At 45.9% G+C, this 14,147-nt stretch overlaps 1 protein-coding gene across 1 annotated transcript in view; it reads left to right on the plus strand.

The window, feature by feature from the left end:
• Positions 1 to 729: 729 nt before the first annotated feature.
• Positions 730 to 14,147, plus strand: part of abraxas2 (abraxas 2, BRISC complex subunit) — a 40,875-nt gene continuing 27,457 nt past the window's right edge. The window contains exons 1-2 of the mRNA XM_078223405.1: positions 730 to 851; positions 1,927 to 2,017. Of these exons, the coding sequence (XP_078079531.1) occupies positions 741 to 851; positions 1,927 to 2,017 (202 nt within the window). The 5' untranslated portion in view covers positions 730 to 740. The remainder of the gene's footprint in view (positions 852 to 1,926; positions 2,018 to 14,147) is intronic.

Below are 14,147 nucleotides of genomic sequence, written 5' to 3' on the forward strand. Positions count from 1 at the left end.
GGAAATTTTAGATCTGATATTAGCTCTGCATCGAAGTTACACTTTGTTGAAAACCCAACAACTTTTAATTTGAATCCAAACTTTTGGCTGGCAATACCATGCTTGGCTAGGCAGGATGGGATGTCAATTAATAGAATGCCCAGAGGACAAGTTACAATGGGGAACTTTTTTTATTCATTTTTTTTACAGGATATGGGCATTGCTAGCTGGGCCAGCATTTATTGCCCATCCTTAACTACCCTCCATTTCAGAGGGCATTTGAGAGTTGTGGTTCTGGAGTCACATGTAGGCCAGACCAGGTAAGGACAGTAGATTTCCTTCCGTAAAAGATATTGGTGAACCAAATTGGGTTTTACGACAATCATTTCATGGTCATCGTTAGACTTTTAATTCCAGATTTTTATTGAATTCAAATTTCACCATCTGCCGTGGTGGGATTCGACCCCTTGGTCGAACCCTTGGATTGCTAGTTTAGTGATAATTCCACTGTGCCACTGCCTCCCCTAAAAAGATTAGGGATTTATGATCAAGTTAAAGATTGGACAACTTTCTGAGAGGGGTAAAAAAAATGTCACCCCATTAAAAGCCTTCTTGGTGCTGGCCACTGTGGTGCAGACTGTCATAAGTGAGACCCTGGCTTTCGCCTGCCTGAGGAGCAATTGGCGGGAGGGGCGGAAGTGAGCTGTTGCGGGGCGGAAGTGGCTTGTTCCCAGCGGTCTGTGCGCGGAGCGGAAGTGCCCATGCCGCGGGGGGGTGTGGGTGGGGAGGTTGGAAAAAAGATGGCCGCCTCCGTCTCGGGCTACACTTTCAGTTCTTTAGTTTACCATCACGCCAACAGCCCCTCGGACCATGTAAGTGGCAGCGCCGCCGCCCCCGGCCCGGCTTCCCCACGGCACAGCCGAGCGCATGGATGCCGTCAGCCCGTTCGGAGTGGGCTTTTTCCGGCTGGGTTGGAGAGAGAGAGAGAGGCCGAGTGTACGGCTCCTGTCGCCCCGGGTTCTCTCTCCCTCCTCCCCCGCCGCCGGCCTTTCCTGGCAGGAGGCTTCAGGGTTCCTTCAACAATTAAACCCCTGAAGCCGCAGGATCCGAGCTACCGGGACAGAGCCCAGGCCCCGGGCCGGCTGGCAGCAGCTGCTCTGTCCCCCCCCCCCCAAGCCAGAGGTCACCGAGGAAATGGGGTAGACTCTACAGCCGGACTGGGGAGGCATCAGCCTGCTTTGGGAGTCGCTGCTTTTTGCAGCTCGCCCACTTTGTGCAGGGTTTTCTCCTTTTTCCCTTGAAATGTTTTCTTCAACCAAACTGGAAACGGGGTGTAAACTTTTGAAGGCAATAAAAAGGCAACGTTGAGGCTTTTCTTTACAGAACTTCTATGAAATGTCTTTACAGTAACTTTTTTTTTTAAATGGACCAACCCCGCTTTCTCGAATGTAAAGAAAAGTTGTTCAAAATAGTCAGCCTGCCCGACAATATCTGTGAAGATAGAAACAGAGTTAACATCGGGCCAATGACCTTTCATCAGAGCAGAGTTTTCTTGATCTACAATTCGTTGTGGTAGAGTTGTTTTTAACAACTTTTCGTGTGCCTTGAATTCACGTAGAATTTTGTCAACTGGACTGATAACATTTGAGCCTGGAGTTTGTTTCTGGTGATTAAGGCTGGTATTAAAATGTCCACAAACAAATGATCCTTGCCTGGTTGGCAGACATTGGCTTGATGGTCTTGAAGCAACTCCACTGTCAATACTTTCACTGGTCTTATCAGTGGAGTAGCTTCATTAGTGTTAGATTTATCTACTGCAAAAGTTAGAATAAATAAAGTTGCTTCAAAATAACTTGATTTAATTTTTATTTCTGCCTCTTTTAGCTTATTTTTGCAACCTTGTTTTATCCTTTATTTGTTCTAATTTAACTGAGTTTTTCATTCTAGGAAGGCTTTCTTTTGGGCGATGTTAAACAACTCGAAACATTCAGTATTAGCGATTCACAGATCAGCAACACAGAGCTACTGCAAGTAATAGGTAAGTCTGCTAATCTTGTACATGTGATTATGTCAGAGTGAATGGCAAGAGGTTTGCAATACAATTCCATCTATGCTGAAGTAGTGGATTTGTGGTCCATTTTCTCCTGTTGATTTTGGCATTAATAATTGATTTTTCTGATGAAGATGTTGGGAGTACTTCTATCTTAATTTCAGCAGCTGAACAGGCCTTCTGAAAAGTTATAACCTTTGTTTCCGCAACTAACTTTAAAAATTAGAAGAGAAGTAGGAGTGAAGGATTAAAATATCAGATCAAGTACAAGTAAACACATCTGACTTTAACGAACGTTTTATGTTTCCATTGCATCAGAGCTGTTCTCATTTGTTTAGAATATACCTGAATTAAATGTGATGCTTAAGTTGTCAACTTGAGAACAATGACGATAGCCGAGGAGTGAGACTTGTAATGTTGTCTGAGACTAAGTTAGCTGTGTCAATCCAAGAGGTGTGAGTGAAACAGTGTGAGATGCTGATAACTAGGATGTGCTTACAGAGGGTGACAGTGATTTGTGTTGTAATATTCATCTTTGTATTGATAAAGCTCAATAAATCTCAAATGATCTTTTGGGGACTGTTTCAGATCTGTTAATATTTCATCCATTATTCTGGAAATGTTATATGTTAATCATAATGAAAGATGTAGTGCAAAAGCATGCACAAATTACAGCTGTACTACTGGTATGAGTGTAATACTTGGGCTGAAGCTCACAGATGCAACGCAGTGTGTTTTTCCTTTTGATTCTTTTGAAACTTGAGCTAACATCTGTTGTAAACCTTGAATCTACCTGATTTCTAATACAGGGGTGTCAAACTCATTCCACGTGTTGTATTTTATATGGGTCTGATCTAGTTTAATATAAACAAGCAAAGAAGGGTCCTGTACCATTTAAGCTTCCTGATGTAAAATGTATGGGAAAACAAGCTGGAGCATGCACTATGTGCTCATGGCTAGTTTCCCCCCATTGTGAGCTAATGGACTTTGATTCCTGAATGGTGACCAATTTAACCAAAGCATTTTCGGCAATTAATATTTTCAAGTATTGATTTATAGGGCAGTATTGTGTAATGGACTGTTGGCTACTTTTGCACGAGGGTTTTGGGGAAGAGTTGCATTTAATTATTGAGTGGTTTAAAGGTGGTTTCAAAAATGAATGCGTTAGGCATTTAAATTGTTTCCACAAAGATTGAAAGCAATAATAATTTGTTAGCCAGTCTGATAAATGTCTTAAACCCATTGCATTGGAAGCTCCTGGTTCCAGGAGCTTGACTGGGTTTGTTTTAGCATAAAACACTCCCCTGTGGCTGTGAACTTTGAGATAAAAATAGGAACAGAAACGCCCACAGACAGGTTTTAAACAAAGTTGCTCGGGCAGGGTTTTAATTAAAGTAATGAGGATAGAAGGCTGGTGAGTATTTTAGAAAGTTTAAGTCAAACAAAATGACCCAATGTGGAGAGACGTTATTATGTGAAATAATTTGTTCTAATTTGATTGAATGAAGCAAGAGTGCAAAGAAAAACGAAATGTGTTTTGTGCTGGTCTTGTCTTACCTGGTTTTCTTGGTCAGTCTATGTTGAACTTGGAGAGAACATGTGAAGGATGTAAATATTCAGCTCAGAACATAGGAGTCCAATTATTGTACTCTTGTGTAACACTGTTGTATAATTGAACATTGGGTTGTACTTAAAGGTAAGGTGGGTGGGACTGCTAATGGTAGTAACCAGTACTACTCAACTGGAGAGAATTTGTAAGGCAAGACTCGTTTTTATAATAGGCAAGGTGGGACCAAATTTCCTGTTTGAAAAATGTACTGAAAGCTTTAACAGTAAATTGCTGTAATGGGAGTTGTCAGGATAATGAGTTGGGTACGGTGGCTTTGATAAATATAAACTGTTGTCATCTTGGCTTCAATAGTGCGTTTGTCATGACTGCATAACTAAGTTGCTAAGTAATGTGATTTTGTACATGCAAATAGAAGGCAACGTATCTGTGCACCACAGTGCTGTACTTTATGGATGTCTATTGAAATAAAAAGTAGATTTATATTCCAGTTTAATCATTCTTAAATGTAAAAATGCTGTTTCTGTTGTGTATAAAAATTGGAAGAAATAACTTGCATTAATGTAGCACCTTTTAGTTTCTCATGATATCCCAAAGTGCTTTACAACAAAATAATTTTTGAAATGTGGTCACCATTATCTTGCCGGTCAGCACTTTATCCAATCTGTGCCTTAAAAACGTTCCACAAACAGTAGTGAGATGTTTTAGGATTAGTTAAGAAATAAACATTTACTAGAAATTGGTGATCTCCCTTTTTGTATTTTTGAGTAGTGCTATCTGGCTTTATACTTTTTATACACTTCATTCATGGTATATGAGCTTTGCTGATGAGGCTTGTAGTTACTGCACATTCCTAATTGTGCTTGAGAAAATGATGGTGAACTGCCGCCGTAAACTATTATCGTCCTTGTGATGTAGGAATATCCAGAGTACTCTTAGGGAGGTAATTTCAGGATTTTGACACAGCTACAGTGACAGAACAATAATCTTGATCCAAGTCAGGATGGTGGATGACCTAGAGGGAACTTGAATGCATCCACAGCCCTTACCCTTCTCGATGGTAGAGGTTGCAGATTTGCAAGGTGCTGTTGAACAATTGGCAAATTGTTGCAGTCCACTTTAAAGGTGGAACATGCCACTGTGCATCGGTGCTGGAGGAGTGAATGTTTAAGGTGGTGGATGGGGTGTCAATTAAGTGGACTGCCACTATGCATCATATTCGATCGCACTCCTAACTTGTGCCATGTAGATGATGGGCAGGCTTTGAGAGTTGAAGTGAGCTACATGCTGCAGAGTTTTTGGCCTCTGACCTGCTGTTGTAGCTGCAATATTTAAATTGCTGGTCCAGTTCCATTTCTGGACAAAGGCAACCCCCACAATGTTGATGGTTAACTGCCTGAGCAAGCAGCTGGTACCCTACGTTAGATGTCTCTTGTATGCACTTAGAAAGCAGCGCAACAGCCAAGTTACAGTAAGCAACACATTGGGAAATCTACACTGAAGAATGTTAAATTTAGAGCCTTTCCAAGCTTTAATTATATATAGCATATAAATAAATATGTGGAAATAATTCTGTGAACTTCAAAGCAATTCACGTTGACCCATGAAAATGGAGGAACTGGACAATGCAGCTTAATGTATTAAAACTGTCTGTTTTACCTGTGACATGAAAAAATAATTCAGTTGTGTATATTTTGTAGAAGCTTGGATCATAAGTGTATCAATGTTGCAAATTAGCATTGCTCAGAGATACAGAATTGATCATGGTGTAGTACTTACCAATACAATCAAAGGTGCATTAAAATTAATATTATCTAAACTGGGCAAGTTAAGAAGAGCCCTGGTTCAGACAATACACTGTCCCTTCAGATTTCTTTGCTGAATCCTGTATTCACATGCCTTATTGAACTGTTTCTATGCAACTGTTTATAACATTAAAGATGGCAAATTAAAACTGGGGCGGGTGAAGGGGGAAACATAACTACAGGTAAATTGAAATCTAGAATGGGACCTTTGGCTTCAAACCTCTCCATGGCCAAGGTGGAATTTGAAAATAGAGGCAAGGAATTTTAAATGTATTACGTTGGACATATAGAGTGGGGCACAAGTCATAGGATATTGACAAGTTAGACAGGATATACAAACAGGAATTTGTAGAGAAAGAGAACATTTGGAATAATCCTGTCTGGAGGTTTCAAAGGAAGGGTAATTTAAACCACAGTTATGCAATCTTTTTCTAAAAATCCAATAGTGATTGGCCATAAGTTCGTTTTGGTAGCACCATGTTGTTGGGTGCAATGAGCACAATATTTAATACATTTAATCAATTTAAATAAATTCTGAGTCTGCCTTGGATGTTTTCTTGGGTTCAGTGGTTTTAGTCCCGCAAGCTACCCCTGCATCTTGCATTGAGGAGTGTGCCTGTACCATAGAAGCTGCGGCTAACGGGATCAAGGGGTATGGAGAGAAAGCGGGAGTGGGATACTGAAACTGCATGATCAGCCATGATATTGAATGGTGGTGCAGGCTCAAAGAGCCGAATGGCCTACTTCTGCACCTCTCTATGTTTCTATAATACGATAGTGTAAGTTTGGGAGTAAGAACTGTATTCGCTTGTCATCTGAATTGGATGTTATGTACTTCATGTTTCAATAGATGGACTGCATACATTCCAGCAAGATAGAGTCCAATATAAATTGATAAGCTGCTTTACTTTAGAGGCAAGTGAATCTACAGTGGTAGTTAAAAATAAAATTTGGTTAAGTTCAAACTGCTCATTGTGAATTATTTTAAAAATAGAATCCTACAGTGCAGAAGGAGGCCATTCGGCCCATCGAGTCTGAGTCAACCACAATCCCACTCAGGCCCTATCCTCATAACCCCGTGCATTCACCCTAGCTAGTCCCCCGACACTAAGGGGCAATTTAGCATGGCCAATCCACCTAACCCACACATCTTTGGACTGAGATGAAACCGGAGCACCAGGTGGAAACCCACACAGACACGCAGAGAATGTGCAAATTCCACACAGACAGTGACCAAAGTTGGGAATCGAACCCGGGTCCATGGCTCTGTGAGGCAGCAGTGCTAACCACTGTGCTGCCCAAAATGCTGCACAATGTGTAACTTGATATTTTCCTTAACCATTTTCTTGTTCTGACTGGCCCTGGTTTCAATGTGAGTTTTCTCTCGTGAGGCTGGATTGCAGGGATTTGCCAGTAGGCCTATCTGCTTCCCGCAAATATATTCTCAGCAGACACCCCAATGCTGTGCTCAAAGGGAGAGGCAATCTTAGTGACAAAATTGTGGATGTTCCCTGGGATCCTTTTACATTAGCTCCCATTTTATAAAGCACTCTGGTTCAGATGCTTAATTTGGATCCTTATCTACATTTTTCAGTTCTGCTGTTCTGTGAATTGAACTCGTTCAGAGGTGCAGTTAATTTAATAGCATTTATATGGCATCAAAATTACACCTGTGTTGGTGTAGTCAGAATCTCTAAATGTGACGGGAACTAAGAATTTGCCAAACTGACCATTGCGTGACTCAAAGGCCTGAAGAGCATTCTGTTTGTAGAACTGGGTCAATGCTGCTTTCTAAACCAACGAGTGAAGAATTAGCATCTTAATGCTCTTAAGGCTTGTAAGATTATAAAATATCAATGACTAGTAGTAAATTAGCTTAAGTCAATTGGGAGACTGAACAGAAATAACTTGGTTTCTAAAGACTAATGGAAGACATGGAATAATGTAATCAATGGGACAGTGCCAGTTTTTCATTTATCCATGTATAGTTTCATGAACAATATTTGAGAATTTGCTGTTTTGTTTGGAATGTTCACTGGCATCTTTCATTCATGATGTGGAGATGCCGGCGTTGGACTGGGGTAAGCAATAAGAAGTTTAACAACACCAGGTTAAAGTCCAACAGGTTTATTTGGTAGCAAATGCCACTCATTTACATTTGCTACCAAATAAACCTGTTGGACTTTAACCTGGTGTTGTTAAGCTTCTTACTATCATTCATTCAGTGAAGGAGTCTGAAGTTACAAATTTGTTTTGAACAACATTAGTAATTTAAAGCTAGATTTTAAAGGTTTTTAAAAAATATATCCGTTGATCTTTCAGTGGATTACTGTACAATTGATCGTTGATCTTTCAACGGATTACTGTACAATTACTGTATTATGTCATTTATCTTTTAGCGTCTTGGTTTTTACTTTGGGCTTGTAAGTTTTCTCCCATTTCGGCAGTGATAACTTGCTCTGATATTGACCACTAGGTGGTACACATGAGTAACCTCAAGAAACATTCCTTTCCAGTCATTCTCTGTGGGTAAACACCTTGACATTTAGCTCTTCTCTGGCCCAAAGTGCACAACTCATATCAGAAAAGTGCCTGTAATGTATTAATACCTTCTGTCTTAATATTTACAGTGCATAACATTGGTAAATATATGTAACTAGTAATGCATTTTCCATGTATTGGGATATATAATATCCAAAATGCAGCAAGGTAAACTGGTGGATCACGATAGCTAGGCCATGTCATTAGAATGGATGATGGTCACCTACCAAAAAAGAGAGTGTAGAGGTTTTGATGGTGGCGGTAGACTGGTACAGAACCATGGTATGAGGATTCATACAAATGAAACGTTTCATGCCAGACTGACTTCGATGACTGGGAACAGTCTGCCCATAACTGTGGTGTTTGATGCCAAAATCTCCACTCGAGTATGGAACTTTGAAGAACTATGTCATCCGATTGCTGCAGCAAAGCACCAGCGCTATAAGAAGCACATGGCAATAGCTCCTGTATAAGAGAATGATGGCCTGTCATGTTCCCACTGCAACTGGTTATGTCTTGCTCGAATTGGACTGTACTCCCATCTGAAGATTTGTGATAGATGAGCAGTAAATGTGAAGCAAAAAAGATAAGACAGGTGCAACAGAATTTCAGTTTTGACCTAACTAATTGGTTTTACAATCGCTGCAACCCGGCAGCAAAGATGTAGTTTGTGCCAACAGGAGAAGGTTATAAACAGGGCACTATCTCTGTGGCAGATAATACAGTGATCAGTGTTAAGCTAATATTTTCGGTGGGTGTTTGTCCTCTGCCTTTTTTGAATGTTGTGAAAAAATCTATTGAAGCAGCTTATTTACATAGCAATCTTTTTCCATTCTTCATTTAACTTGATATTATACACCTCCATGCTCCAGTTCGCGTGTGTGTGTGTTCAGCGGTGTGTGTGTGTTCAGCGGTGTGTGTGTGTTCAGCGGTGTGTGTGTGTTCAGCGGTGTGTGTGTGTTCAGCGGTGTGTGTGTGTTCAGCGGTGTGTGTGTGTTCAGCGGTGTGTGTGTGTTCAGCGGTGTGTGTGTGTTCAGCGGTGTGTGTGTGTTCAGCGGTGTGTGTGTGTTCAGCGGTGTGTGTGTGTTCAGCGGTGTGTGTGTGTTCAGCGGTGTGTGTGTGTTCAGCGGTGTGTGTGTGTTCAGCGGTGTGTGTGTGTTCAGCGGTGTGTGTGTGTTCAGCGGTGTGTGTGTGTTCAGCGGTGTGTGTGTGTTCAGCGGTGTGTGTGTGTTCAGCGGTGTGTGTGTGTTCAGCGGTGTGTGTGTGTTCAGCGGTGTGTGTGTGTGTGTTCAGCGTGTGTGTGTGTGTTCAGCGGTGTGTGTGTGTGTGTTCAGCGGTGTGTGTGTGTGTGTTCAGCGGTGTGTGTGTGTGTGTTCAGCGGTGTGTGTGTGTGTGTTCAGCGGTGTGTGTGTGTGTGTTCAGCGGTGTGTGTGTGTGTGTTCAGCGGTGTGTGTGTGTGTGTTCAGCGGTGTGTGTGTGTGTGTTCAGCGGTGTGTGTGTGTGTGTTCAGCGGTGTGTGTGTGTGTGTTCAGCGGTGTGTGTGTGTGTGTTCAGCGGTGTGTGTGTGTGTGTTCAGCGGTGTGTGTGTGTGTGTTCAGCGGTGTGTGTGTGTGTGTTCAGCGGTGTGTGTGTGTGTGTTCAGCGGTGTGTGTGTGTGTGTTCAGCGGTGTGTGTGTGTGTGTTCAGCGGTGTGTGTGTGTGTGTTCAGCGGTGTGTGTGTGTGTGTTCAGCGGTGTGTGTGTGTGTGTTCAGCGGTGTGTGTGTGTGTGTTCAGCGGTGTGTGTGTGTGTGTTCAGCGGTGTGTGTGTGTGTGTTCAGCGGTGTGTGTGTGTGTGTTCAGCGGTGTGTGTGTGTGTGTTCAGCGGTGTGTGTGTGTGTGTTCAGCGGTGTGTGTGTGTGTGTTCAGCGGTGTGTGTGTGTGTGTTCAGCGGTGTGTGTGTGTGTGTTCAGCGGTGTGTGTGTGTGTGTTCAGCGGTGTGTGTGTGTGTGTTCAGCGGTGTGTGTGTGTGTGTTCAGCGGTGTGTGTGTGTGTGTGTTCAGCGGTGTGTGTGTGTGTGTTCAGCGGTGTGTGTGTGTGTGTTCAGCGGTGTGTGTGTGTGTGTTCAGCTGTGTGTGTGTGTGTGTGTTCAGCGGTGTGTGTGTGTGTGTGTGTTCAGCGGTGTGTGTGTGTGTGTGTGTGTTCAGCGGTGTGTGTGTGTGTGTGTGTGTTCAGCGGTGTGTGTGTGTGTGTGTGTGTGTGTGTGTGTGTGTGTTCAGCTGTGTGTGTGTGTGTGTGTTCAGCTGTGTGTGTGTGTTCAGCGGTGTGTGTGTGTGTGTGTGTTCAGCGGTGTGTGTGTGTGTGTGTGTGTGTGTGTGTGTGTGTTCAGCTGTGTGTGTGTGTGTGTGTTCAGCTGTGTGTGTGTGTTCAGCGGTGTGTGTGTGTGTGTGTGTGTTCAGCGGTGTGTGTGTGTGTGTGTTCAGCGGTGTGTGTGTTCAGCTGTGTGTGTGTGTTCAGCTGTGTGTGTGTGTGTGTTCAGCGGTGTGTGTGTGTGTGTTCAGCGGTGTGTGTGTGTGTGTGTTCAGCGGTGTGTGTGTGTGTGTTCAGCGGTGTGTGTGTGTGTGTTCAGCGGTGTGTGTGTGTGTGTTCAGCGGTGTGTGTGTGTGTGTGTTCAGCGGTGTGTGTGTGTGTTCAGCGGTGTGTGTGTGTGTGTGTGTGTGTTCAGCGGTGTGTGTGTGTGTGTGTTCAGCTGTGTGTGTGTGTGTGTGTGTGTTCAGCGGTGTGTGTGTGTGTGTTCAGCTGTGTGTGTGTGTTCAGCGGTGTGTGTGTGTGTGTGTGTGTTCAGCGGTGTGTGTGTGTGTGTGTGTGTGTTCAGCGGTGTGTGTGTTCAGCTGTGTGTGTGTGTGTGTTCAGCGGTGTGTGTGTGTGTGTTCAGCGGTGTGTGTGTGTTCAGCGGTGTGTGTGTGTGTTCAGCGGTGTGTGTGTGTGTTCAGCGGTGTGTGTGTGTGTTCAGCGGTGTGTGTGTGTGTGTTCAGCGGTGTGTGTGTGTGTGTTCAGCGGTGTGTGTGTGTGTGTTCAGCGGTGTGTGTGTGTGTTCAGCGGTGTGTGTGTGTTCAGCGGTGTGTGTGTGTGTGTGTGTTCAGCTGTGTGTGTGTGTGTTCAGCGGTGTGTGTGTGTGTTCAGCTGTGTGTGTGTGTGTTCAGCTGTGTGTGTGTTCAGCGGTGTGTGTGTGTGTGTTCAGCGGTGTGTGTGTGTGTGTGTGTTCAGCGGTGTGTGTGTGTGTGTGTGTTCAGCGGTGTGTGTGTGTGTGTGTTCAGCGGTGTGTGTGTGTGTGTTCAGCGGTGTGTGTGTGTGTGTGTTCAGCGGTGTGTGTGTGTGTGTTCAGCGGTGTGTGTGTTCAGCGGTGTGTGTGTGTGTGTTCAGCGGTGTGTGTGTGTGTGTGTTCAGCGGTGTGTGTGTGTGTGTGTTCAGCGGTGTGTGTGTGTGTGTGTTCAGCGGTGTGTGTGTGTGTGTGTTCAGCGGTGTGTGTGTGTGTGTGTGTTCAGCGGTGTGTGTGTGTGTGTGTGTTCAGCGGTGTGTGTGTGTGTTCAGCGGTGTGTGTGTGTGTTCAGCGGTGTGTGTGTGTGTTCAGCGGTGTGTGTGTGTGTTCAGCGGTGTGTGTGTGTGTTCAGCGGTGTGTGTGTGTGTTCAGCGGTGTGTGTGTGTGTTCAGCGGTGTGTGTGTGTGTGTTCAGCGGTGTGTGTGTGTGTGTTCAGCGGTGTGTGTGTGTGTGTTCAGCGGTGTGTGTGTGTGTGTTCAGCGGTGTGTGTGTGTGTGTGTGTTCAGCGGTGTGTGTGTGTGTTCAGCGGTGTGTGTGTGTGTTCAGCGGTGTGTGTGTGTGTGTGTGTTCAGCGGTGTGTGTGTGTGTGTGTGTTCAGCGGTGTGTGTGTGTGTGTGTGTTCAGCGGTGTGTGTGTGTGTGTGTGTTCAGCGGTGTGTGTGTGTGTTCAGCGGTGTGTGTGTGTGTGTGTGTGTTCAGCGGTGTGTGTGTGTGTGTGTGTTCAGCGGTGTGTGTGTGTGTGTGTGTTCAGCGGTGTGTGTGTGTGTGTGTTCAGCGGTGTGTGTGTGTGTGTGTGTTCAGCGGTGTGTGTGTGTGTGTGTGTTCAGCGGTGTGTGTGTGTGTTCAGCGGTGTGTGTGTGTGTTCAGCGGTGTGTGTGTGTGTGTGTGTTCAGCGGTGTGTGTGTGTGTGTGTGTTCAGCGGTGTGTGTGTGTGTGTGTGTGTGTGTTCAGCTGTGTGTGTGTGTTCAGCTGTGTGTGTGTGTGTGTGTGTGTGTTCAGCGGTGTGTGTGTGTGTGTGTTGTTCAGCTGTGTGTGTGTGTTCAGCGGTGTGTGTGTGTGTGTTCAGCGGTGTGTGTGTGTGTTCAGCGGTGTGTGTGTTCAGCGGTGTGTGTGTGTGTGTTCAGCGGTGTGTGTGTGTGTGTTCAGCGGTGTGTGTGTGTGTGTGTTCAGCGGTGTGTGTGTGTGTTCAGCGGTGTGTGTGTGTGTGTTCAGCGGTGTGTGTGTGTTCAGCTGTGTGTGTGTGTGTGTGTTCAGCGGTGTGTGTGTGTGTGTGTGTGTGTGTTCAGCGGTGTGTGTGTGTGTGTTCAGCTGTGTGTGTGTGTGTGTTCAGCTGTGTGTGTGTGTGTTCAGCGGTGTGTGTGTGTGTGTTCAGCGGTGTGTGTGTGTGTGTGTGTTCAGCGGTGTGTGTGTGTGTGTTCAGCGGTGTGTGTGTGTGTGTGTTCAGCGGTGTGTGTGTGTGTTCAGCGGTGTGTGTGTGTGTGTGTTCAGCTGTGTGTGTGTGTGTGTGTTCAGCGGTGTGTGTGTGTGTGTTTCAGCGGTGTGTGTGTGTGTGTTCAGCGGTGTGTGTGTGTGTGTTCAGCGGTGTGTGTGTGTGTGTTCAGCGGTGTGTGTGTGTGTGTTCAGCGGTGTGTGTGTGTGTTCGGCGGTGTGTGTGTGTGTGTTCGGCGGTGTGTGTGTGTGTGTTCGGCTGTGTGTGTGTGTGTTCGGCGGTGTGTGTGTGTGTGTTCGGCGGTGTGTGTGTGTGTTCGGCGGTGTGTGTGTGTGTGTTCGGGTGTGTGTGTGTGTGTTCGGCTGTGTGTGTGTGTGTTCGGCGGTGTGTGTGTGTGTTCGGCGGTGTGTGTGTGTGTTCGGCGGTGTGTGTGTGTGTTCGGCGGTGTGTGTGTGTGTTCGGCTGTGTGTGTGTGTTCGGCTGTGTGTGTGTGTTCGGCGGTGTGTGTGTGTGTTCGGCTGTGTGTGTGTGTTCGGCTGTGTGTGTGTGTTCGGCGGTGTGTGTGTGTGTTCGGCGGTGTGTGTGTGTGTTCGGCGGTGTGTGTGTGTGTTCGGCGGTGTGTGTGTGTGTTCGGCGGTGTGTGTGTGTGTTCGGCGGTGTGTGTGTGTGTTCGGCGGTGTGTGTGTGTGTTCGGCGGTGTGTGTGTGTGTTCGGCGGTGTGTGTGTGTGTTCGGCGGTGTGTGTGTGTGTTCGGCGGTGTGTGTGTGTGTTCGGCGGTGTGTGTGTGTGTTCGGCGGTGTGTGTGTGTGTTCGGCGGTGTGTGTGTGTGTTCGGCGGTGTGTGTGTGTGTTCGGCGGTGTGTGTGTGTGTTCGGCGGTGTGTGTGTGTGTTCGGCGGTGTGTGTGTGTGTTCGGCGGTGTGTGTGTGTGTTCGGCGGTGTGTGTGTGTGTTCGGCGGTGTGTGTGTGTGTTCGGCGGTGTGTGTGTGTGTTCGGCGGTGTGTGTGTGTGTTCGGCGGTGTGTGTGTGTGTTCGGCGGTGTGTGTGTGTGTTCGGCGGTGTGTGTGTGTGTTCGGCGGTGTGTGTGTGTGTTCGGCGGTGTGTGTGTGTGTTCGGCGGTGTGTGTGTGTGTTCGGCGGTGTGTGTGTGTGTTCGGCGGTGTGTGTGTGTGTTCGGCGGTGTGTGTGTGTGTTCGGCGGTGTGTGTGTGTGTTCGGCGGTGTGTGTGTGTGTTCGGCGGTGTGTGTGTGTGTTCGGCGGTGTGTGTGTGTGTTCGGCGGTGTGTGTGTGTGTTTGGCGGTGTGTGTGTGTGTGTTTGGCGGTGTGTGTGTGTGTGTTTGGCGGTGTGTGTGTGTGTGTTTGGCGGTGTGTGTGTGTGTGTTTGGCGGTGTGTGTGTGTGTGTTTGGCGGTGTGTGTGTGTGTGTTTGGCGGTGTGTGTGTGTGTGTTTGGCGGTGTGTGTGTGTGTGTTTGGCGGTGTGTGTG

The sequence above is a fragment of the Mustelus asterias genome, chromosome 11 (genome assembly GCF_964213995.1).
Source record: "Mustelus asterias chromosome 11, sMusAst1.hap1.1, whole genome shotgun sequence".
Taxonomy (NCBI): Eukaryota; Metazoa; Chordata; class Chondrichthyes; order Carcharhiniformes; family Triakidae; genus Mustelus; species Mustelus asterias.